The 26,883-nt window shown below is 43.2% G+C and overlaps 2 protein-coding genes across 3 annotated transcripts; both read left to right on the top strand.

Annotated features, from left to right (window-relative positions):
• Nucleotides 1-348: 348 nt before the first annotated feature.
• Nucleotides 349-5,473, top strand: lrrc8c (leucine rich repeat containing 8 VRAC subunit C; the record flags this gene model as incomplete). Its single annotated transcript, XM_079668555.1, has 2 exons — nucleotides 349-486; nucleotides 2,092-5,473. The coding sequence occupies 2 exons, from the start codon at nucleotides 349-351 to the stop codon at nucleotides 4,336-4,338; spliced, it is 2,385 nt and encodes a 794-aa protein (XP_079524681.1). The 3' UTR covers nucleotides 4,339-5,473.
• lrrc8db (leucine rich repeat containing 8 VRAC subunit Db) lies at nucleotides 350-26,782 on the top strand. 2 transcript variants are annotated; one of them, XM_079668536.1, is made up of 2 exons: nucleotides 350-486; nucleotides 20,932-26,782. In XM_079668536.1, the coding sequence occupies exons 1-2, from the start codon at nucleotides 474-476 to the stop codon at nucleotides 23,487-23,489; spliced, it is 2,571 nt and encodes an 856-aa protein (XP_079524662.1). In that variant the 5' UTR covers nucleotides 350-473; the 3' UTR covers nucleotides 23,490-26,782. The 2 variants fall into 2 exon arrangements, with proteins under 2 accessions (XP_079524662.1, XP_079524663.1); XM_079668537.1 differs by lacking the exon at nucleotides 350-486 and adding an exon at nucleotides 13,460-13,845.
• Nucleotides 26,783-26,883: the final 101 nt, after the last annotated feature.

Raw genomic sequence — 26,883 nt, forward strand, 5'->3', positions numbered from 1 at the left:
ATGCTCACAATGACAGTGCTAAAATGCTAATGCTTAGACGGTGTAATGTTTACCAGGGTCAAAGTTTATCTTGCTATCATGCTAAGGTTAGCTAATTAGCACTAAAGACAAACAAACGATTTGAGCCAAAATAAAAGTAGCGATATATTGACAGTTTAGGTTTGAACAAATTATTTACAATTCATCTTAAGAGAGACATGAATTTAAGATAGATACGTATATTGTTGTGACTGGAACTGAATAAAAATAGTTTCTAGTGCCTACTAAATATTGTAATGTTTCACCTCCCTATCGCCAAAACTATTTGTGAGGTGGCTCTAACGTTCCCCTCTTTTATTAACAGGCATCATGATTCCTGTGATGGAATTCCGGCAGTTCTCTGAACAGCAGCCAGCGTTCAGAGTCCTGAAGCCGTGGTGGGATGTGTTCACTGACTACCTGTCCGTAGTCATGCTCATGATTGGCGTGTTTGGATGCACTCTTCAGGTCAGTAACACTGCCTCACCATGATGTCTCTTCTTAAGAGAACACACTGTAAGCATGCTGTTTTGTAATGACTTGTGCTGCTTGTGTTTACTCTTTTCAACAGTAATCATCTCTTTAAAAGCGTGGGAGAAATGAAGCTAATGCACGCTTATCTAGTTCAAACTGCAACATGTGTATGAGAAAAACTGAATTGTTCTAATTTTCATTACATCAACAGTTATTGTATTCATGTTTAGGCACTCTAAAAGACCATTATAGAACATTACTGCTGTGCCTCATGCACTGGCACCAGCTCAAAGACACTAATTATCTTATTTTACAACCTGGCCTGTGTGCAGCAAAGGAATCATTCAGCCCAACAGGAGTTTACCAGTGGAAACATTTTCCCACCCAGCCCCTTTTAGTAAACATGAGATTCCAAACTCTTGTGGCCTGGCACTTAACTTCTCTCTCAGTGGGGAAAATAGGAGAATTTTGTTTGGCTGCTGCAATACTATGTTGTGCAAATACTGGAAAGTATACCAAAACATTCTTCAAAACAACTGTTAACAGGATATTCATCAGGCTGGGAGCAGCTATTGTTTCCCAGTCTCACTATAACACTGTTTGGACATAATCTAATAGTTTGTAAATGGAGCGGATAATTATTTATGTAGCCAAGCTTACTTCCCAAGTCAGAACTTTATCAACATGCCATTTTGTGTTATTACTTCATTTGCTCACACGATATTCCCTGCGTTAAACGTGAGAAGGAGAAAAACAGAAAGAGACTGAGCCTGTATAATCCTCTGTACACAGACCACGGCAGACTTTTCATTTCAGTCTGTGATGTCCTGCAGCACAACAGCATAGCCTTACCATAGTAATAATGTCCAGAGTAGTTTGCTTGCCGAAACATAATAGTTTCAGATTATTTGCCGCTGTAATGTAAAGAGTGCACAATATGCCTCCCCTACAGCCCTGCCACTATTGAATCAAAGTGCCCATTTCCTGTTATTACATTGCAGAGTAAAGCATCTGTTTTTCATGTTGTTTACTGTTGCAAGCTTTTGGCCAATATTTAGTATGATAACTTGCACTCAGTAAAAATGCTATTTATCTAAATCAGGTTAGAGAGGAAACCAGTAACATTTGATCTGCCCCGAAGCCTGGTCACTTCAAATTCTTTTATTTATTCAACAGTTTCTATTACTCTGTTTACCGTTAGCACAGTTACAGAGCTATTCCTTGGCAGTGAGTCAGTGCATGATTGTAGATGGGAACACGCTTCTACTGAGCCAGCTGTGGAGTGTTGTCAGACTTCTTTGCTTGCGTTATACATGGTTAAGAAATTGCCATTCTCAAGGGGAAATCCAGCTTCAAAAATCATGTGTCTAATGCCAGGTTCAGTTTACACATAAGGTTTCTATTACAGTGGTCTCTGTGTCAGATTAGGCAAGTATTTACTATTTCTTTCATCAGCTGTCTCAGATGAAACTGCTTTGGCAAATATGAAAGGAAGATAAAAAAGAAATTTGCACCTGCTCAGCATCATAATTGATTGATCATTCTAACGTTATGATACCTTCACCCTAATCTTGAACTTTTTCCTACATTTTGTTTCAGGTAATGCAAGATAAAATCATATGCCTTCCTCACAGAGTTTTGCCGCCTCCAGAGAACACAAGTGAAGTGGAAGTAAAGTCACTGTTACACCTGCAATCCAATATTTCTGCCGCACCAAGAGAAATGACCGGCCTGAAGACCGATCTGGATCTTCAACAGTACAGTTTCATCAATCAGATGTGTTACGAAAAGGCTCTGCATTGGTATGCCAAGTACTTTCCTTATCTGGTTCTCATACACACACTCATTTTCATGGTGTGTAGCAACTTCTGGTTCAAATTCCCTGGCTCCAGCTCTAAAATAGAGCATTTTATCTCCATGCTTGGCAAGTGCTTTGATTCTCCCTGGACCACGAGAGCTTTGTCGGAGGTGTCCGGAGAAAATCCTGAAGAAAAGGATAAAAAGAGCATTACTCTTAGGTCCAACATCGCCGTGTCTCCTGGTGAAGGAAGCTTGGAGAAGACACAGTCCCTCAGGTCGATCCCCGAAAAGATTGTGGTTGACAAGCCATCAGCGAGTGCTCTTGATAAAAAAGAGGGTGAACAAGCAAAAGCTCTTTTTGAAAAGGTGAAGAAGTTCCGTTTGCATGTCGAGGAAGGAGATATCCTTTATCTTATGTACGTACGGCAGACAGTGTTCAAGGTATTCAAATTCCTCCTGATCATTGCCTACAATAGTTCTCTAGTGAATAAAGTGCGAAATAGAGTGCATTGTGTAGTTGAGATCCAGGACATGACAGGCTACAAAAACTTTGAATGTAATCACACAATGGCTCATCTGTTTTCTAAGCTTTCCTACTGTTACCTGTGTTTAGTGGCTGTCTATGGATTAACAAGCCTTTACACGTCTTACTGGCTGTTTTACCGCTCACTGAAAGAATACTCTTTTGAGTATGTGCGTCAGGAAACGGGCATCAATGACATCCCAGACGTCAAGAACGACTTTGCCTTCATGCTACACATGATTGATCAATATGACCCTCTGTATTCTAAGCGATTTGCAGTTTTTCTATCCGAGGTCAGTGAGAACAAACTAAAACAGCTCAACCTCAATCATGAGTGGACCGCGGAGAAACTGCGTCAGAGACTGCAGACTAACAGCAACAACAGACTTGAACTCCAGCTGTTCATGCTCCCGGGGTTACCTGACACTGTCTTTGAGTTGACAGAGCTGCAGTCACTCAAGCTAGAGATTATCAACAATGTCACCATCCTTGCCTCAATCTCTCAGCTGGAGAACCTTCAGGAGCTGTCTCTTTACCAATGCTCTTTAAAGTTGCACACAACAGCTACCTCCTTCCTCAAAGAGAACCTGAAAGTGCTTCGTGTTAAATTCGATGATAACAGGGAACTTCCAAACTGGATGTACGGTCTGCGTAACTTAGAGGAGCTCTATCTCACCGGGTCTCTGAGCCCTGACGCCTCCAAAAACATAGTTCTTGAGTCGCTGCGGGACATGAAGTGTTTGAAAACGCTCTCCCTCAAGAGTAATTTGACCAAGATACCCCAGTCTATAGTTGATGTTTCCAGCCATCTGCTTCGGCTATACTTTCACAATGATGGCACTAAGCTAGTAATGCTCAACAACTTGAAAAAGATGACCAACCTGATTGAGCTGGAGCTAGTACGTTGTGATCTGGAACGCATCCCACATGCAATCTTCAGCCTAACGAACCTACAAGAGCTCGACCTGAAAGAGAATAACCTGCGATCAATAGAAGAGATAATCAGCTTCCAACATCTTCGAAAGCTCACTTGCCTCAAACTGTGGTACAACAGTATCATGTATATCCCAGAGCATATCAAGAAGCTTGGTAGCCTAGAGCGCCTCTACTTCTGCCACAACAAGATCGAGGTATTGCCTTCGCACCTGTTTTTGTGCAACAAGCTGCGCTACCTGGACCTGTCCAACAATGACATCCGATTCATCCCTCCAGAAATTGGAGTCCTTCAGAGTCTACAGTATTTCTCTGTGGTCTGTAACAAAATCGAAAATCTACCAGATGAGCTCTTCTTTTGCAAAAAGCTCAAAATACTAAAGCTTGGCAAAAACTCACTGTCCATACTCTCGCCAAAGGTTTCCTACCTGGCTCTACTGACATACTTGGACCTAAAGTGCAACCACTTTGAGGTTCTGCCACAAGAGCTCGGTTGCTGTCATGCTTTGAAGCGCAGCGGCCTTATAGTGGAAGAGACACTGTTTGAAACTCTGCCTTCCGATGTCAGGGACCAAATGAAGGCTGAGTGAGATGCCTTATAGTAGCCACAGTGCCTGCTGCGTGTTCTGTCTACCAGATCAGAGCATTTGTTTTGTATGAACTCATTACCAAAGTTAAGTATTACACAGCTGTTAAAAAAGTTATTTTTTCAAGTTTCTTTGAAAAATTTGATTGCACTTACTCATGTTGTCACATGGAGTGTGGCTGCAACAGGGTTGATTGTTCTGCTGTTATTCATCTTTCACATACTATCAAACCACAAATCATTCCTCAACTAGGAGTTCTTGCTAAGAGTCAGATGAGAAGATGAACATCAATCTCATTATTTGCAAATTAAACATGAAGGCACAGTTAGCAGGCTATTCGCTTTGCTTACCACAGTCTGCTTCTGTCCAACAGTGAAAACATACCTACCAGCACAAAGCTAACTTAATACATGTTATATTGCTTGCTTGTAGCTGCATTAAAACTGAAGTAGTGTGAATTGGGGATTACATGCTAGACTATTTTAGGGCCTGGTTTAGTTTTGGAGTCTCCTAATTAGAAAGCTTTAGAGGTGATGGTCGGCAGATTTGTTTAAATCATTGGACAGAACCATGCTAGGTTCATACCTCCCCCCATTACAGTCTTAATGCTAAGGTAACTGTGTTCTGGCATGAGTTTCAGATTTAGCAACCAGGCACGAGATACTGTATATATCCATCTTATTATCTAACTCTTGGCAAGAAAGCTAATTAAGTCTTCTTTTTTTTACAAACTATTTTTAATGTACATTTCCTGTCAGTGCTACATGAAATAATTTGATTACCAAAAATATCACTTAGGTTAAGGCCAGTACACTTGGGTATTCTGTATTGTATATGTGTTTTGCCCTTATAAGTCCTTTTTTATTATTCAAGAGACTGTTTGTTGAAGAGGATCACAGCAGGCAAGATGCAAAAAACAAGGAATATAAGAACATATAATGCCTTGGCTAAACAATTCTGTATCATATAAGAATACGTATTTAAAGTTCATTTAAATTTAAAGGATTGTAATACCGGTGTTTTTTTTCCACTCTTGAAATGTGCACAAGAAATATGCAACCTATTTCAAAAATGTATTTTCTTAAACAGTTTTTTATGTTGTTGACCATTAAAAATAAACAATCATTTGGAAACATCATATGCTAGGATGGATTGTTTTCTTGGTCTTAACAGAACACAAATCCACTATTTAATTTGGACAATGTTCTTTGGCAGAACCAATAAGATGTTAATATTATTTTCAAAAAATTTAAACAAAAGGAAGGTGAAATTTGGTGAATATTATTTTATAGAATTGCAAAAGTGTATATGTTGATTTTTGTACATTTGTATTTATTTATTTTTTCCAGAGACGATGCACAGAGAAGATGCACACATAACAAAAATAGCCTTTTCCCTCAAAAAAGTAGCTTTCAATTAAAGAAGAAATATAAAAATAGGAATCTATTATGAGAGTCTCTTGAATGTATCATCAAGTGAACTGAAATTGCACCCCTTTGCACTTTCACGACGGTCCCTAATTTCAGTGGGTTATCTCCTCTTTAACAGTGTCAACCAGTGCAAGGTTTGCTAAGAGCGCTATGCTGTACATCATATCAGGTTCTGATGTGAAACAACACCTGTTCCACACCAGGGGGGTATACTACGAAGCAGGATTTTCGCTTAGCCGGCTAACTTCAGGGAAAATCAGACCAATCAGAGCTCAGTGTGCGGAGTTTAAGCGATCAAGTCTTATTACAGGAGAAAGGAAATACAGAAAAGCTGCCGTTGCAGGAAAGACGGCCGGCAAAAATCACCGACTGTGTGAACGTGAACATTAATAGAATATCACCTCCCATCTTCAGGGCAATCTGACTATTATAACATTAGCGTTAAGAAAGCTTACTTAAATATCTGCCACAACATAATTAACCGGATCAGAGTAACATCAAGTACAGTCCGCGGCATATCACATCATAATGTATCATATATTTCCTTATCTGAGTCAGCTGAGCCGTATCTGGCCGTGCAACACTCACAGTGTCACATACTGTATGCAGAAGTATTATTTTAAGCAACACATTAAGTTGACGAAACACTCGAGTCAAATGTAATTAAAGTCAGATCCACTCGTGTCTTAGACGGGGCATATCATAAACCTGTTAATGTACACATTCAAACACTTTTTCTTTTAACAGCTGTATTCACCTTGCAGGTGCAACTATGTGGCTTTTATCCTGGATAAAGTGTTTAAGTCATGGATTTTTAAAGTTTAACTTCTTCATATTTGACTAATATTAAAGTTCACTTTTCATTCAGGAAGTATGACGCTGCGCTGTCAGTATGCTTCTCCATGTTTGTGATTGGTCGAATGCTCCAAATACCACCCCTTTCATGTGAACGCGCTCCTAACTAGATACGGCACGGCTGGCTTTAGCGTTCTATTTCGTATATGGCTTCGCCCTCTAAGGCTATCGCTATTGGGTAATCCCCCTGCGCCGCCGCGCAGCACTGAAACACTTGTAGTCCACGCCCACCTGCAAGGTGGGCCCCACCCTCGGGCTTCCTTCCGGTATAAATAGGAAGGAGGCCCGACAATCTGCTCCCTCTTTTCTTCAGCAAACCACGGCAGTTACTGAAGCACAGAACCATTAAACATCATGAGCAACAACTGCGTCCGAAATTGTCCCTCATATGGCTCAGGATCATGAGCTATGACCAGCAGGCAATCTGCGAATCCTGCCTGGGGCCAGAGCACGCGGACGCAGCTCTCAGCCAGCAGGTCGCTTGCTCACATTGTGCCCGTCTCCCATCAGCCGACAGGAAGCGAAGAGCAGACGCTCTAGCTGCTGCGGCCGACAAGGACGATTGGCCCGTCCCGGAGCACGTGGACGGCAGCATGTCCCTGGAGCCGAGTGCCGGGCAAGAGTCGGACGATTCCTACCCCGTCTCCCTCCATGGTTCACCGTGCGGTTCTCCCCTCCCTCCTCTCCCCCGGACGGGGGAGACAGAGTCGGAGCAGGGGGCTGGTTTGGCGGCCGAGCATGCGGTCCCCTTCTCCGTCGCCACAGGACGGCGCCCTACGTTGAGCTCCCCCAGAGAGTATGTCGCCCGCCAGGCCGACCGGGTGCACCAGTGTGCCTTTCAGGCGGCGGCGAATATCATCGCGCTGCTCTCCAACTCGGTGGTGACACTGGTAGAGCGGTCCACCACCGAGGCAGAAGAAATCAGCAAGGCGGCCAGCACAGCGCTCAGTCCGTGCGCGTCCGTCGCTGTCTCCCAGGCGAGGATTTCCGCGTGGATTTCAGATCCAGCGCCACCTCTGGCTGCAGCAGGCGTCTGTTACGGGGACGGCCAGAAAAGTGCGACTGGACGCTCCAATCAGCCCGTACAGGCCAGTTCCATGCCATGGTGGAGTCCATGAAGACGGCCGCGGAACAGGCGGACGGCATTCACCAGCATCTCAGCTGGCTCCAGCCTGCTGAGCGCCCACCGCGGCACCAACGCCCGCAGCAGCCGCGGCGTCCACGCCGGCCAAAGGAGGCCGCAATCGGAGAGACGCCCACAGCAACCGCCTCAGCGTCAGACTCGCCCTTCGGCGGCTGCAGGGGCTCCGTCCCACGTCTCCGCTCCCCCGCCATCCCAGAGACAGGGTCTTCCGGCGGCGAGTCAAAGGGGAGTGAGTCTCCCCCGCTCCTGGTCTGCTCCGCGAGAGCCTCCGAGAAAGCAGAGCCGGTAATTAAGCCGGCTGCCACTAATCTGTTGATTAAGTAGACAGCAGGGCTCCCTGCGAAAGCCTGCTGGTTTTAACCTATCGGTTAATAACAGAGCTCGCGGCATTCCTCCGTCCGAGATACGCCTCCTACACACGGTCATAATAACCCATGAGCGCCGTTATAACGCCTCATGTGGACAGCACTGCACACACCTCCACTCATCCCCTGAGCGTCTACACGCCTCATGATGACAGCCAGAGTGAAACGCAGTGTGTGGAGGCTTCCTCGCAGCCCTTCCGCCTCACGGGCAAGGGCGGCGAGGGCAATGGCGTGGCTCGTCACCAGTGTTGGGACTAACGCGTTACAAAGTAACGTTACTGTAACACCGTTATTTTTGGCAGTAACTAGTACTCTAACGCGTTATTTTTTAGATTCAGTAACTCAGTTACCGTTACTACATGGTGTGTTACTCCGTTATTTTTTGTATATAGTCACGGCTCCCAGACGTTGGTGAGCGGCGCCAACAGCGCAGCGAACAGAGATGAGAACTGTACTTAAGTACAGTACTTGAGTAAATGTACTTAGATACTTCCTGTGTCACATGCGGAGACGCGCTGTGGCCGTGTTTGTGTTTACTCACAAGACTATCTTGGCGGCAGCGAAGCTCAAGTCGAGTTTCTCCGCCTGGAGATTGTTATGTACTGTATGTGTCACATCAGGTGTGACTGTGCCTTTAAGATGGCACCGGGAGTTTTGGGATGTGTGAACCGGATACAGTTGTGTTGTTGTGGTGTTGTCATGGGAGTGTATGCAACAACGTGTTCAATAAACGGTCAACCTAAATGTCGTAGTCCATAGTCTTATATACTCACTATTTCACTTTTGTCGAGCACAAAGAAAAGAAAGTTTTAGTTGAATGTAAGTTGTGTCTTGGCGGGTCAAAGATCCGATCTACTGCCCAAAACAGCAATTCAAATCTGTTGAAACATCTGCAGAAACAACATGCTGGGACGAAGCTAGTAGTCTAGCTAAGACCACAGACCCAGACTCATCCGACGCCACTCCACCTCCACCTAAGCAACAGCGGCTGGATTTTAACCGAGGGACTGCTAGCCAGGGAAAAGTTGATAACGTCATTGCACGGTATGTTGTAGAACACATGCAGGCTATTTTTAGAGCTTGCGGCATTCCTCTGTCCGAGATACGCCTCGTACACACGGCCTTAATAAACCCATGAGCGCCTTTAATGCCTCATGTGGGCAGCACTGCACACACCTCCATCCATCCCCTGAGCGTGTACGCGCCTCATGATGAGAGTCGGAGTGAGAAGCAGCGTGTGGAGGCCCCCGCGCAGCCCTTTTGGTCCAAGCACACCTTGGGTTGCCTCACGGGCAGCGGCGGCAGGGGCTGCGGCGTGGCTCGTCACCATGACGACCAAAAACACATCTCGAGCACGTGCGCCCGCTCTCAGAGTTTTTCTCAGAGTGGCAGCGCGTGTGTCTGATGGACAGATGGATGAGCAGGCTGATCAGCAGAGGATACGTCCTGCAGTTCGCCTCTCCCCCCCCCCCCCCACAGTTCAATGGGATGCAGGAAACACTCCTGTTATCCCAGAATCTATGTCTTGCTCTCCAATCCGAGCTGCTGGAACTCATGTTGAAAGAGGATTTTTCCCAGGGTTCCTCAAAGGGAGGAAAATTAGGGGTTTTCACTCCCGTTATTTTTCTAATCCCGAAAAAGACTGGGGGAATGAGACATCCTTGATCTGTCAGTATTCCACATGCTGACGATCAAACAGGTGCTGGAATGTTTTCACCAGGACGACTGGTTCACTTCCACCTGAAGGATGCATAATTCCACGTACCCATCATCCCGAAACACAGGCAATTCCTGCGTTTTCTCATTTCAGGGAATATCAGACCAGACAATAGTCTGCCGTTCGGATATTTCCTGGCTCCTCGCATTTTTGTGTAGAGAAGGCTGGAGCCACTACACAGAGGAGGGATGAGAGTGTGGTTTTCTCGGGACGACCTGCTATTTGCTGGCTCGCTCCAGAGAGGAAGTCGCTTTACAGAAGGTACATCTCGCATCGTATCTGTCAAAGCCTGGGTTTCATAATAAATTGGAAGAAGAGCTGTCCTCTTCCCTCTCAGACAATCGTTTATCTGGGAGTGGAATTAAACTCAGCCAGCATGAGAGCGCAGCTCTCGCGGCAGCGAGTGGAGTAACTGACAGCTCCCCTCCGGCGTGTCACAACCCACACAACCCTCTCCGTGACGCAGCTGCTCTGCGTTGGCGTCAGCTGGTCACGTGATGATACCCCTGGGTCTCTTCCAACAGGGGGACTCCAGAGGTGATTCATTCGCTGCAGAAGCCTGCTGTTTTTAACCTATTGGTTTATAAAATGCAGAGCTCGCGGAATTCCTCTGTCCCAGATATGCCTCCTACACACGGTCATAATAACCCACGAGCACCGTTATAACGCCTCGTGTGGACAGCATGCACACACCTCTCATCCCCTGGGCGTGTACGTGCCTCATGATGAGAGACGGAGTGAAATGCAGCGTGTGGAAACTCCCTCGCAGCCCTTTTGCCTCACGGGCAGCGGCGGTGATGGCGTGGCTCTTCACCATGACGACCATTACGGCACATCACAGAGAAGCCTCTCCCCCCCAGCAGTTCCATGGGATACAAGAAACACTCCTGTCATCCCAGGAACAGTGCCTTGTGCGGTTTTTACTCTGCTATTTTTCTAAATCTCTGAAAAAAAACCGGGGGAGTCGCCCCGTTGCTGTCCAATCAATGTGTTGATTCGCACAGACAACAGGCCACGGCTATGGAAGAAGCCTCAATCGCCAGGGAGGAGTACGATCTGCGCAGCTTCTGAACGCAGCCAGGCGGCTGCTGTTCTGGGCGCGCACACACGTTGCTCTCATCAGAGCAATGTATATTCCCGGCGAATTGAACAGAGGGGCTCGCAGAGCGCAGCAGCCGTGTTATGCGAGGAGTACGGAGACTCAGACCTGTGTCACGCGCACTGGCGCTCAGTGGGATTTGGCTTTGGTGTTACGCGCACTAAGCAAAGCCCCATTTGAACCTTTAGACCAGGTTCCCCTTAAACTGTTGTCAGCCAAAGTAGTATTACTTTTGGCTCTATCAGCGAAAAGGGTGAGTGATTTGTCTGCTCTCTCTGTTGCTCCGTCATGCCTCCGGATCCAAGGAGATGCTGTTCAGCTGTTTTATGCCCTAACCCAGCTTTTATGCCAGACCGTGTGTATCATCACAAGCTCTTTTAGAGTCGAGAGTGATCACCTTGGATGGCTTCTTTCCCCCTCCTCACAGGTCGGAGGAAGAAGCCGCGTGTCATCTCCTCTTTCCTGTGCGCGCGCTGTCCTGCTAGTGGCGCGCACGGCTGCCTTGCGCCATTCTCAGCGCCTGTTTGTGCATTATAGAGAGCGCTCGATCGGGCAGCCTCTGTCTGCACAACGGCTGTCACACTGGCTGTGTGAAGCTGTGTCACAGGCATATGTCTCCTCATGGGGTGGATCCCCCGGAGAACATCAATGCGCACTCCACCAGAGGAATGTCCTCCTCGACGGCTTTGCACGGAGGAATGTCAGTAAAAGACATTTGCAGTGCTGCATCTTGGTCTTCCCCCTGTTCATTTTTCAATTGTATTTGAGGGATGTCTCCCATTCCTCTCTGACACACCCTGTACGGAGTGTCAGAGTGAGTGACGTCAGGGATCCAGCCGTGCGCTCTCCTGCCTGTCTGCACGCAGAGAGCTGCTGTTCCCCCTCTTTTTGTCACTGGGCAAAGTATGACCTTCGTCTCTACTTTTCACAGCGGCAGGTATGTATTGTTCCCAGCCTTCGTCCCCTCATGGAAAATATTCATGTTATGCTATATTCCAGGGACGGTGATGCGCCATTACGCATGGCACAACAGGCATGGGGTGTTATTGAGCAGGTTTGTCTGTGCTTCCAGTGCCGGGCGGACCCAGTGGGGCACAGACTACATCATGCTTCGCCCTTAACCCAATAGCGATAGCCTTAGAGGGCGAAGCCATATACAAAATTGAACTGAAGTTACCTACTGTAACTCCAGCTTCTATGAGTATTGGCGAAGCCCTCTAAGTGCTGGGCCCCACTGGCTCCACGAATAGCTGAAGAAAAGTTATTTTGTATGGGAGCAGATTGTCGGGCCTCCTTCCTATTTATACCGGAAGGAAGCCCGAGGGTGGGGCCCACCTTGCGGGTTGGCTTGGACTACAAGTGTTTCAGTGCTGCGAGGGGGCGCAGGGGGATTACCCAATAGCGATAACCTTAGAGGGCTACGCCATTTACTCATAGAAGCTGGAGTTACAGTAGGTAACTACAGATCCACTTGATAACCCGCGTCGTAGTACAGTTTAGCGAGAGCGCCTATGTTTTGGATTAGACCAACCAGCTAACTCAAACATATCCAGGTTAGGTTGAACCAGCTTCGTAGTAGGCCTACAGGCCTCAGGAGAGATTTATCCTGAACATTACAACAGAGCTGTTAGGTCATTCTACAGAAAAGGTGGAATCTGGGAGATACAAATCTGCTGAAATATATTCCTTCTTACACATCTACAAATCTGTTAAATAGCAATAACCAACTCTTAACTTGATGAATCCACAACAAGTAGAGCTTATAGTATTTATATATTTTTTATTATTTGTATACATTATACAAAGCTTATTTATATAGGAACGTCACTGGTGTTACCTGTTTCCAGGAAGAAGAGTAACACCAGTGACAGTAAAACCAGTGACAATTTGGAGAAAACACTACCATTTTAACAAAATGGCTGCCACCACATATGACTTCAGTCAATATCAAAATTGTTTTACTCTTCAATGCAATACATTTTTCCGTTCAAATGTTCACCCCTAGGGCTATGAAATTAGTAACACTAATGACAGACTTAAAAGCTGCACGTAAAATTCGAAGATAAAATGACATCTTTAACAAACAAAGTAAGAAGTATCTGACTTACCCTATGTCTTTTTCCAAGGCACTGCCTCAAAGGATCTCTTACAGGAAGCTCTTCGGAGACACTACATTATTTCAAACATAAAAGCGTTTTGTGTAGCAGTAACACCAATGATGTCATTTTGGGTGACTTTTATTCATTTATTTGATATTATTAATAATAATTAAAAAATGTTTGACCATTTTAGTGTTATATTTGATGTATGTAATGTTATGTAAATGTGACTGAGATTTATTTATTGAAAAAGAAATATTTTTAAATGAAAACTATAGGCTCCTCCACTTCCATGTATGATCAAAGTGACAAGGCAGGTCCTTGAATTTGGGATTTTAAATAAATTGCAATTTTATTAATAAAACCATTTTTTAAATGTATTTATTTAGTACCATTGCAAAGACAATCTCTATTTATTCAACATAATGAATGTGAGTATTAGGTCAACGTCATGTATTTGGTGTCTGCAAAAGTAAGTGACAGTAGGCTACTTCTACCATTTTTGTAGAATGTTACCATTTGATGGTCATGCTAAAACCATATATTGAGAACAATATTGAGAATAGCCTCAACCCGGGGACACCTCCAGCAGCTGCTGGCGCACGGCTGTCACAGGCGGAGAGGACCCGACCATCTGACGCGGAGTGGGGGGAGAGAGACTGAGCTAAGCTGCTTACACCCGGCCAGCAGACCCACGGTTCAACTGATACGAAGAATGGACGGCTTCATTACTGCAGCGGAACGTGGCGTGTAAACAGAGGCGTTGTTCGGCAGTGCCACCAAAGACATAACCTCCTGAAGGTGTGTATCTGTATGATGGTGCTCGTTTATGTTGTTCAATGTGTTAAATAGAACCGCTATGCTGTGGCCCAAATGTGTTAGCATGTTTGGCTAACAACAGTAACCAGCAGTGCATTTAGCGCATTGATGTAATCTGAACGCGTAGTGATTTTCTAACGGAGAGCAGCCATCAGTGCTGCGTCTAGCTGCTGGAGCCGCGGTCACAACCTGCTCCAAAGCCTCGTTAAAATAGTCGCCTTCGTGTTTTCAACATACACAAAAGAATTGAGACACAGTGGTGTCACTGATATTTTTATTATTTAATTTATTTGTATGAACCATACCAAAAAAACGCTATGTTAATGTACAGTTATCAATGCTACGCAATCTGATGGATATGTGAGGTTGGTTTTGCAGAGCTTGTGTTGCACTATCTGCAGACAATGGTGTGTATCAAGGCCGAATTTACCATATAGCCTACATTGGGGGGGGGGGCATATTTAGATACGCTCAAAAATGTCCCTCCCCCCCAATAGCCTAACTGATATAAACAATTAAAATTGCTATTCTATGACTTTTTTATTTGTGGTCCCCGCCAATGTTGACTCATCATGGTTACGGCCTTGGTGTGTGTGCCCTAGTTCAAGGGCAGTGTCCTCTATAAATAAATCCATAATAAATCAACATGACAAGGCTGATCAGTCTGAGCCTCTTCAGAACGAGGCCTTGTCTAAATTGGAGGACAGTGAATCCTACCAGAACTCAGTGTCCTAATATCTATGCTGAGTATCTATTGGTCACATTGTTAACTAGTAGAGGAAATAATAATATCCTACATGTTCAGTAACGAAAAATCAGAAACAATGTTCAAAATGCAATACAATAGAATACTACAACATCTTGCTTTAAGTAGTCAACACTGTTTTATTAGATTGTATAAGATTAGAAGTGGTGTAAAGTAACTACGTAGGTGTACTCAACTACTGTATTTGAGTACAATTATGAGAGACATGTACTTCACTTGAGTATTTCCAACGTTGTACTTCTACCACACTACAATTTAGAGGTACATATTGTACATTTACTCCCCTACATTTATTTAATATCTTTAGTTATTTTACAGACGTTAACAGTTACGTCACAGTTTCGCCGCTGTGTGTGTGTGTGCGCTAGGGGCGCCGCCCCACCTCTTCCCACATACAAAAAAATATATTAAAAAAATATTAAATAAAAAAAAAATATTTCAAAAAAGTATATTTCTAAAATATATATATTTTTTATTTTTAATGAACAAGGTAAATATCATACAATTGGTATCAGTAAAATGTATAATCTACAATAAAATCTTGTTTAAAATTGTGTTACGATGTCTAAAGTTACTGATAAGTCACATGTTTCCTGCCTGGCCTTGCCCTTGGCATTAGTTTATCATTACGGGGCGCTGCCCCCGAGCCAAACAGCAGCAACCAGCACGTAGCAAAAGTCTCAATAGTAAACTGTGCCGCCGAAACACAATTTCAGCCAATCAGCGCCGTAAAATATTTTGGTCACGAGGGCGCTCACTCGGCGCCCACGTTGCTTACGTGCGTTGACGTGAGTTGTTTTTTAGACTGGTGAGGAACTGGGTTATGGCTAGAAAGGATCCGTCTAATGTAAATATGACGTCACGTTCTCGTTCTAACTCTCGTTGTAATCGGAGCGGCTCGGTTGTAATCGGAGCGGCTCGGAAGCGCAGTCACGTGGCTGAATGTTTACGTTTGGGATGGCGAGAAACTAAACTATATTAAGTATGTAAATACTTGTTAGCGGTCTTGCTGTTGAAAGAAGAATGACAACACTGTAGATCAGCAACACTATGGTTTATTTTGTATTCACAGGCAAGTCAACGTTGTTGCAGTAAAAGTCCCAAGATAGCTCCTGGTGCAATAAAATGTATGTTGCATGTTACTGCTGTAGATGTGTTTACCTCTTTTATATCCCGTTGGGTAGTTTAATCTGCAGCAATGCACCATATTCTGTTATATATACATATATTCATATATGTGTAGCTTTGTCTCTGTCGTATCTTTCAAAAGTAAAGTAAAACAGCTGTTTTCAGCTTTGTGATGATGTATTTTCCAGCTGATCCAAGAGGCTTTTTAAACACCTTACTTGGCTTAAGAGGGAGGGGAATTTTCTCAACACATAAAGGAACACTTTATCCTTCAGTTTATCACAAACATTACATCAACACATTTGGAGATCCTAATTTGAATCCAGTCTGTAATTTGATATTAAGATTTTAATAATGAAATGAGGTCATGAATCGAGTTCAAGGTTAAGATCATCTTTATTATCCTATGTACAAAAATGAACATACAACATTAATATAACAGTAACGAATAAAACAAAATAACATTATGCAACTCTGATCTTCTTGCCGATACTTTTCAAAGTTACTTTTACATTTGCTCTACTTCTCCTGCTACTGTTTGCTCTGCTTTCAACTTCTCTTTCAACTCTGCTCTTTACTCTGCTTTCCCTGTTTCCTCTGTTCTCCTCTCCTCATCTTCTCCTCAGACTATCCTCGTTTTGCTGTATCCTCTCCTCTCCTTATACTCTCCTCCTTTTGCTGTCTCCTCTCCTCTGTTCTCCTCATCTCCTCTCCTCCTTTTGCTGTTAGATATTTAGACTGTAATGACAGCTTATGATATACTTTTTATAACTACATCAATCACATGCAATGGATTAAAAACGTTGTTTTACTTAGCACCTCTTTACAGCTCCATTCATCTCCAAGCTTCCAACATTCACCTGGCGGTGGTGCCTTGGATGAAAACAACTTTTGATATGATACAATACAACAACACTAGTTAACACCTATCCACAGCAATAAGCACAATGAGAAGACTAATGGTCTCTTTTATACCAATTTCTATTGGAGTGAAATGAACTGTGCCATGTCACATAGGATTGGAATGGATGATTGGCTGTGTTTTGTGAATATAGAGGAGATGGCAAAAGTAAATATACTTTGTTCTTACCTAAAGCATCTATCCTCCTCTTCGTACCCCTGCCTGCTCCTCCCGCATTAGACTCTGGGGACTTAGCTTTTAAAATCTTGTTCAAGCTGTCCACTCTGTAGTTGGATCTCATGACCTCAGCTTTATGACCCACCCGGCCTGAAAAAGGGTGTCTACGATGGCTGGTACTGAGAGGTGTTATGGTCCTCTTCTGCCTTTTGTGTTTGGGGGGGCGTGAAGGTGAGAGGAAGACTACTGTCATGTGGGGTGTGTTGCTTTACGTCCTCCAAAAGATCATTTAGTCTTGATATCACTGTACACATGAACGTCTCATCCTGTAGGTGGTATGTGTGCTCAGTAATTTCCTGCAATAAGGTCCCACACTGCTGTCGTTTCCTATCTCTTGAGGACTTTGAGTGGTTACCACTGCTCTGATTACAACGAGAGTTAGAACGACGTCTCTTCTCGATGTTCCCGCGATCTTCCCGCGTCCCGCCCACCCCGACCCTTTCCGATTACAGCCGAGCCGCTCCGATTACAACGAGAGTTAGAACGAGAACGTGACGTCATATTTACATTAGACGGATCCTTTCTAGCCATAACCGAGGAACTGGGGTAGTATCTATAGTAACGCAGTTTAGGGGGAGCCGTGACGTCATCTTCAATGAGCTCCCCAGAAAAACAACACAGCTGTTAGCTCTTAGCACTCAGAGCTCACAGCTCTTCATATCTGTTCAGAAACTAGACAAAAGTTAAACAAGTACAAACCACATACTGTCTGTGTCATGGCGAATACAGTCGCTGGTTTATTTATGTCTGTATAGGCAGGGGTGCACATAAGTGGTACGCAGGTACGCATGCGCGGCAACAATCTGAAATGCGTACCGTCACTTGTGTCACAAAGCGCATTTGCGTACCGATGTATATGTGAAGCTTTTCCAGAAGGCGGTTAGATCATCGGACGACGGAGTTGGTCTCCGTGTGCACAGACAGGGCTGCTGTTAACGTCGGCCTGTACAGCAGCACTGCGCTAAAACAGCTGATCACAACGTTCACACGCTCTGTGGTCACGAAGCTCTGCACTTCATCATACTCCACTAGCACCCCCACCCGCTGACATTCGCGATACAGAGGGCTTCATGGGAACTTTGAGGGGAGCCGGAAGTTGGAGTACCAAACACTGACTCCAGGTACTCATCTGAGTACCTCACTGAGAAAGTTGTGTGCACCCCTGTGTATAGGCCGTTGTTGTGAGTGTGGAAGGTCGGAGCATTTACAACGTTAGCTTAGCCAAATCTCCATTAGAAAACACGCATTTTAAAAGGTTTTTCGCCTGCCGTCTGTCTGCAGACTTGTCAATGCCTTAATTCATGGTTTTTACTATCCGGTATCAGTATGTTGTTACTTCGGCAACATTTTGAAACGTGTATTACAATTAAATCACGGGCAAATATGTTCATCTTGTTGTAGTTGTAGCCCCCTTGACAGCGATTCTCTCTCTAGTTTAGACTGCGGTCAAGCCAGCCTCCACTCGGAAAAACCTAGTCAAGCCAGCCCTCACGTCATATTGCGGTGCGCGAATATCCTATGGCTCATACAATAGAGATTTCAAAGGTCTTTTATTTTGAAACTCTACATCAGAATGTCCTGATTTTTTCTGAGTGACTAGATGGGATGTCCTGCTATCACCCTGAAGTGAAATGAGTCTCTGATACTGGACAGTTTTAGTTTTATTCTCATCTAAACACAGAGGGATGATTTTTTTTTACTCTACCGTAATGCATAGGATATTCGCGCACCGCAATATCATGTGAGGGCTGGCTTGACTAGGTTTTCCCGAGCGGAGGCTGGCTTGACTGCAGTTAGTTTAGCATACTCAGCCCGACTCAGCCTGGTTGTTCCTGGCCCTAGAACTACGATTTTATGGGGCCATTACATCACCAGAAGTCCCAATTTAAGGGGTCATTTCTCCCAAAAAAAAAGCTTTTACTCACTATATCAACAGCCCCACCAAAAATATTTTCCACCAGCCGCCACTGCCTACAGGGTGTACTTTCAGTGTTTGTGACTATGCAGACCGTTTACATGCATACAGCAAAAACCTTCATAAGACACAAGGGGACGGGTAATAACTGGAAAAGCATGACATGGGACCTTTAAATCAGACTTTAGTTCCACCTGGAGTAAATTCAGAAGCTACCCTGCAGTATACAAAGTCATTCAAACTAGCTGCACCTTTACCAGTTTTGAGAACACTTTAATGATCAATCATTATAAAAAATATTATATTTTTTCTGAAATTGACCAATCTGGACAATGAATACTTTTACTTTTGATTTTCAAAGTATATTTTGATGTTAATACTCGAGTAACATTTTGAATGCAGGACTTTTACTTGTAACAGAGTATTCTTGCACTTTTGTATTTCTGCTTTCACTTAAGTACAATTTCTGATTACTTCTCCCACCTCTAAGGATTACAGGGCCATGTGTATTTATCTTTCTGAATTAATTCATTCTAGTCATTAATTACAAAAGTAAGTCATTTAAACAGGACTATGGCCACTCATATTCTTTGTTTTGTTAGCATCCATGATATTTTTAGCATTACATTGCCTGTCAAAATTATTTAAAAATACAGTACTATGACAGACAACTAGGTTATTTTAGATATGTATTTAAAAATTGGTACAATGACAGGTTTGTCAACTTGGGTATTATGGGACTTACCAAAGAGTTATAATGTTTCGCGATTTTTATCACCCTCCGAGGGCCAATGTCAGGTGTTATTCATTGAGTTTTTAGATTAAAATAGGGTAGGACTTCCACAACACCTCATTAGGTTTACCTTCTATGAGGGAAGTACTACCTGTACAACTATCTAATACTATTTGTAAAGTAAACATTTGTCCTGCAATCACACAGTATTATTTTAAATGAATTACATGTTCTTTAAAATGTATTTTATACCTTGCTGGTCACAGCTAAAAACTTTGTTGAATATATAATTGCTAAGACGGAGGTAGCGGTTATATTAAGCTTTAAAGGTCCCATGTCATGCATTTCCGGTTATTACCTGTCCCCTTGTGTGTTATGAAGGTTTTTATGCATGTAAACGGTCTGCAGATTCACAAACCCTCAAAGTGGCTAGTGGAGCCTCGCAAATGGGGGTGCTGCAGCCCCCTCATCACCCTCCCTTTCCCGCGTCCATTCGCGCTGTGTCGCCGTCTCTCAGACCCCACGCAGCAAGCAGGAAATGAACCCAGCTCACACTGTCCGCTCCTCGCAGCAGCGAGCCGTGCAACGTCCCGCCAACACGGCACCCAGACCCCACGCAGCATTCTCATCTGTTTGTCCTTACTGGTGTCATTTTCTGGTTGCTAACGCCATAGTAACACATAATCACTGATGTTCCGCTGTAACGGTGGTGGACTCATCAGAACAGAGCTGGCGAGCTGACCAATCAGAGCACAGTGGGCTCACAGGGAGGGGGGGGCAGGAGCTCCAACAAGCCGTGTAGGACAGAGAGTGAATACACATACTATACAGAGATGCTGTATGAGAAACCAATGTGAGTTTGGAACATTGCACAATATAAATCTATTCTAGTATACCACAACAATGGAATTATGATCAGTAGAAATGGCATGGGACCTTTAATCTACGGATGTCAGGTGGTGCATACATCTGGAAATTCAGTTGAAAAGTACATACTTTACTGTAAGAGGAAAAGTGTGACAGCAAGGATTCCATTACACACAAACCTGATTTCCCTGGATTCATTAAGCTCATTATGTAAGGTTATGTATAGTATCACAGTACATTCAGTAAGTGATATAAAAAAAAATGGTTGCAAAAAAAGATGGTATAAGTATTTTATGTTATTTTATTTCATGAAATGTTTTTTGGAGAAGTGACAATGTACATCAATCTACTTTCAAAAAGATGTGCATGTGCCAAAGTTAGCTTAAGGGCTAGTTTACGTTAGCATTTCATTTACCTGATGTTATTAGGGATCCCAAAATAACATGAATAATTTAATATTGTGTTGTTTTTGTAATGAGAGAAATAATGATAATAATGTTCATTAATATTCTCTGTTGCAGGAATGTTCACCCTCACAGAAGTAGCCTCCCTAAATGACATCCAGCCAACGTATCGCATACTGAAACCATGGTGGGATGTCTTCATGGATTATCTGGGGATCGTCATGTTGATGTTGGCCATATTTTCTGGAACGATGCAGTTAACAAGGGACCAAGTGGTTTGTCTTCCCATTCTGGAACCATCTCCAGAGGGGTCTGGGGGCTTCATACAACCCCAACCCCCGGAGACAGCTGATAGCTTATGGAACAAAGAAAGTGCCATTGGTGAGCAAGCTGCTCCTCTAATGGCTAAAAGGCCTCCTGATAAAATCCCCCCCACAGTTCCCTTCACACAGTCGGGTTCTTTGGGACAGCCTCTACCTACAGGTGTCAGGACCAAACTGGATTTTCAGCAGTATGTCTTTGTCAATCAGATGTGCTACCATGTTGCCCTTCCTTGGTATTCCAAATATTTCCCCTACCTCGCTCTGATCCACACTATCGTATTAATGGTCAGTAGCAACTTCTGGTTCAAGTACCCAAAGACAAGTTCCAAAATAGAACATTTTGTTTCCATACTTGGAAAATGTTTTGAATCGCCTTGGACGACCAAAGCGCTGTCCGAGACAGCCTGCGAGGACTCGGAGGAGAACAAACAGAGACTGGCAGGAGCCTCCACCCTCCTGAAGCATCTGTCCACCAGCAGCGAGGAGGGGAGTCCCAACCAGTCTGCCCCAATGCTGACCAAATCTGGGGTCACATTTTCTGCTGAAAAGCTTGTGAGTGAAGTTCCTGCCATGACCATACTGGACAAAAAAGACGGAGAGCAAGCCAAAGCCCTGTTTGAAAAAGTTCGCAAATTCCGTGCCCATGTGGAAGACAGTGACCTGATTTACAGGCTGTATGCTATTCAGACCGTCATCAAAACAGTCAAGTTCATTTTGATCCTGTGCTACACCATGACTTTTGTTGCCTCTATAGATTTCAACCATGTGTGTGAGCCTGACATTAAGCATTTGACTGGATACAAAAGGTTCCATTGTACACACAACATGGCCTTCATGTTAAAGAAACTCCTTGTTAGTTACATTGCTCTCATATGCGCCTATGGCATAATCTGTATCTACACACTGTTCTGGCTTTTTCGGCGACCACTTAAGGAGTATTCCTTTGAGAAAGTCAGAGAGGAGAGCAGCTTCAGTGACATTCCAGATGTGAAGAATGATTTTGCGTTCCTCCTCCACATGGTCGATCAGTACGACCAGCTGTACTCAAAGCGCTTTGGTGTTTTTCTCTCTGAGGTGAGTGAGAACAAACTTCGGGAGATCAGCCTGAACCACGAGTGGACCTTTGAGAAGTTGCGGCAGCATGTGATACGCAACCCTCAAGAAAAGTTGGAACTCCATCTTTTTATGCTCTCTGGAGTGCCAGATGCTGTGTTTGATCTCACAGATTTGGAAATTCTCAAACTAGAATTAATCCCAGAGGCCAAGATAACAGCTAAGATCTCACAAATGACAAACCTCCAGGAGCTGCACTTCTATCACTGTCCGGCCAAAGTTGAGCAGACTGCTTTCATTTTTCTCCGTGATCACCTCCGGTGCCTTCATGTCAAATTCACAGATGTCGCTGAGATTCCTAGCTGGGTATACTTGTTGAAAACTTTAAGGGAACTCTACCTTGTTGGTAATCTGAACTCTGAAAACAACAAAATGATCGGACTGGAGTCTCTGCGAGACCTCAGGCACTTAAAGATTCTGCATCTCAAAAGCAACCTCACAAAGATCCCGACCAACATAACGGATCTGTCCCCGCATCTGATAAAGTTGGTCATTCATAATGATGGTACGAAGCTCTTAGTTCTTAATAGTTTGAAGAAAATAATGAATCTTGCCGAGCTGGAGCTTCTCAACTGTGAGCTGGAGAGAATACCTCACGCTATTTTTAGTTTGAACAACCTTCAGGAACTGGATCTAAAGTCCAACAACATCCGGACCATCGAGGAGATCATCAGCTTTCAGCACCTCAAGAGACTGACCTGCCTCAAACTTTGGCACAATAAGATCATCACCATTCCATTGTCAATTAGCCATGTAAAAAACCTTGAATCCCTTTATCTGTCACATAACAAGCTAGAGTCTCTCCCCTCATCGTTATTCACGCTCCTCAAGTTGAGGTACCTCGATGTTAGCCACAACTCCGTAGTGACAATACCACTGGAGGTTGGCTTTCTGCAGAACCTCCAACATTTTGCCATTACTGGCAACAAATTGGAAGTAGTTCCCAAGCAACTCTTCAAGTGCAGCAAACTGAGAACCTTATGTCTCGGCCACAACTGTATCTCCACCATTCCAGAGAAGATTGGCCAACTCTCGCAGCTGACCCACCTGGAGCTGAAGGGGAACTGTCTGGACCGTCTTCCGGTCCAGCTCGGTCAGTGCGGCCAGCTGCGCAAGAGCTGCCTGATAGTGGAGGATCATCTGTTTGACCTGCTCCCCATCGAGGTCAAAGAGAGCGTTAATCAGGAAGCTAGTATTTCTTTTCCAAATGGCTGTAAGTGTCTAAGTGATGGCCGTTAGTAACATCCTACGTGGCATCAAATGTCCAGCATTTCATCGTAGGTGTATGACAGGGTTTCTTTTTCAAAGTATGCCTTTAGAAACGTTATTGTAATCTTCATGATGTTTGAGAAACTAAAGTAGGAAACAAATGTTTGTTGACATCTAGAAACTATCTTGTTTAGTGTCTATAAATGTCCTTATTTTTGGTTAATATATGTGCATAGCATCAAAACACTCCCACTTTGTACCTTTTGTATGCAAAACTATTAGATCTATGGACATTTGTTAATTTTGAAACAATACAGCTTTTTATTGTTGCGATTTTATTTCATCACGTACCTAACTAGATACTCTTGATTGGTCTCATCTTTAAGGGGCAGTTCACTCAAAATAAAATAACTCACCCTCAAGTTTTCAGGTAGTTTTCAACTTTCTGCCTCCACTCGATTGAAATGGATGCAAATAGAATAGAAATTGGTCAGAGGGACTCGTCTTTACATCAATAAAATATGACATTTAAAAAAGTAAAACAGCTACATTTCTTTCCAGAACAAGCTTCCCTGGATACGACCTGTTTACAGAAAGTGTGATGATTATCCAGACATTTCTTCCGGGAGAAGCTGCCAGCAGCATTGACAAAATGATATTCCGCTCAATGGTATTGAGATGGAATCAAAAATCTCAGGTATAGATATTTCGAAACCTGAGCTAATAAAACTAAAACCATCTTAATTTATAGACAATACTAATTTAGGGAATACTCTTTTATGTTTTATGGTTGGAAGAAAAACGTAAGGTCCAATTTACAGCATTGCTCATGTGTTTGTATCGGTGAATTACAACTGGACAAACTCCCTCCCATGAGGAAGTCTCACAAAGTGTTAAAAAGCTCCAGAAAAAGATAATCAGTGGAGCTAGTGTAAATACTATTACTGCTACTATTGCTTCCAAGGAGTTATTTTACTTTACCTCTCACGTGAAAGAACTGTGCAGGAATAACCTTGTATTATTATGAAACCTATGCATTCCAGTTTGAATATATTTACATGTTGCACACCAAATGATTGATGGTTGATCAGTAAGAAGTGGTTATTTTTGATACACTGGATTATTGTTCCTCCAAAGGAGTAGGCATTGTATTTCCGTTACCGTACAGCCAACCCACACTGATGTTTTTATTAGCTGTACTTTTGCTCACATGTTTGATTTATTTTTCGTAAACTGTGTGTACCATGCATTTTTTGAGTTTTTTGTATGTATTTATTATCTCATTGTCATTTATCTGTTCCATTTTAAGGCCAATTTGTAAACCAGAGGCCTGTACTACGAAGCCGGTTCAACATGACCTGGATATGTTTGAGTTACCCAGTTTACCTAATCCAAAACAAACGCGCTCTCGCTAAACGGTCCTACGACGCTGGTTATCAACTCGGTAACTCAAGCCAGCTTTGCCCTATCTAGTTATGTGCGCGTTCACATAAAAGTGGCGGGTTTAGCAACATTTGAACAATCACAAACATGGAGAGGCGTACTGATAGCGCAGCGTCATACTTCCTGTATGAAAAGTGAACTATAATATTAGACAAATATTAAGACTTTAAACATCCATGACTTCAACCTGCAAGGTGAATACAGCTGGTAAAAAAAAAAAGTGTTTGAATGCGTACATTAACAGGTTTATGATATCACCGCCCGACCCGAGTGGATCTGACTTTAATTACATTTGACTCGAGTGTTTCGTCAACTTAATGTGTTGCTTAAAATAATACTTCTGCATACAGTTTAGTGTTGCACGGCCAGATACGGCTCAAGAATCTGACTCAGATAAGGAAATATATGATACATTATGATGTAATATGAATGATAATGGGACACACATCGACGTCTGCACTAGTGCCGCGGACTGTACGTAATGTTACTTTGATCCGGTTACTTATGTTGTGGCAGATATTTAAGTAAGCTTTCTTAACGCTAATGTTATAATAGTCAGATTGCTCTGAAGATGGGAGGTGATATTCTATTAATTTTCACGTTCACAGTCAGTTGATTTTTGCCGGCTGTCTTTCCTGCAACGGCAGTTTTTCTGTATTTCTTTTCACCTGTAATATGACTTGATAGCTTTAAACTCCTCACACTGAGCTCTGATTGGTCAGCAGGCAGTGCTTTCACTGAGTTGATCTCAGGAGATCTAGCCTGCTAAGAAGTGAACCAGCGTCGTAGGACCGGAAACCCAGAGTTTTCCCTGAAGTTAGCTCACTAAGCGAAAATCCGGTTTCGTAGTACAGGCCTCTGGTTTTCAAATGTGCTACATGAATAAAAACAATATTACATGACTTATTACACTTATCTTTACTATTATTCAAAGCTAGAAATGAAGTGAAATCTGCCCTGCAACGCTCAACATTCTGACAATACTGTACTAAAGGGTTTTTGTGACAGTGATAATGTTGGAGGTATGGCCATATGTATTTATCTCAATTTCTCATCAAAATTGTAATTAGCAAATAATTAACCATCTAAAAACTGATTTGTATTTCCATTTTTAAAGTTGAGGATACAACATTGGGATGTTACCGACCTTTTCCTCTTTACCCCGTCTGTTATCTGCTATAACAACTCAACATGCCTCTTAAAATTCGCTAATATTTGAGGATTAACGCTAAAATAAGAAGTAGCCTACTTTATTGATACCAATTGGGATAATGTTTACGCTGCAGCAGCAAAAGACAAGGCATTGTACATTAGAGAGTTAAAAGACTAGAATTAAACAATCAAAAATGTAAACATCTTAAATAGAAATAAAATAGCATTACAAAAATATACATAGATAGTATGAATAGCTATCTTACCTGCCTTGTTAAAATATACAGTACATGTTAGGCTAACGATGCCTTGGTTAAAGAGCCTGTTGCTGTTGTTTATTGCTTTGAATTCTTTAAAACAAATATTATCTTCTTAAACTTGTATGGTAGTCAGGAGCATCACTTCCTAATGTTTATTGATATATTTAGAGGGAGGGGATGGGAAGGAAGGTTTCAGAATTCTGATTAGATTAATTTCTACCATTTCTTTAATTCATGGTGGTTTCAGTGATCCCATGGTAATTGAGGACATAAGTAATCTAAATGACTAATGTAATCTTTATGACTTTCAGAAAGGACAGGAGACCGACAGGTGCCTATCAATGATTGTCAACTGACAGCACAATGAGTCAAAGGACTAGCAGCTGCAGCATGATGAGGTTAAATGTGTTGTTATAGGAACATCCATTGTAAATAAATGGAATTCAATAAACATTGAATAGCATGTCATGCAGTTTGTCTGTGCCTTTTCCTCCGTGTTGTCCTTTATATATACAGTCTATGGTGTTGTCCTATAGTCTTCCCCACGGTTTGCTGTGCTGCTGGGGGAT

The sequence above is a fragment of the Notothenia rossii genome (genome assembly GCF_949606895.1).
Source record: "Notothenia rossii genome assembly, chromosome: 1".
NCBI lineage: Eukaryota > Metazoa > Chordata > Actinopteri > Perciformes > Nototheniidae > Notothenia > Notothenia rossii.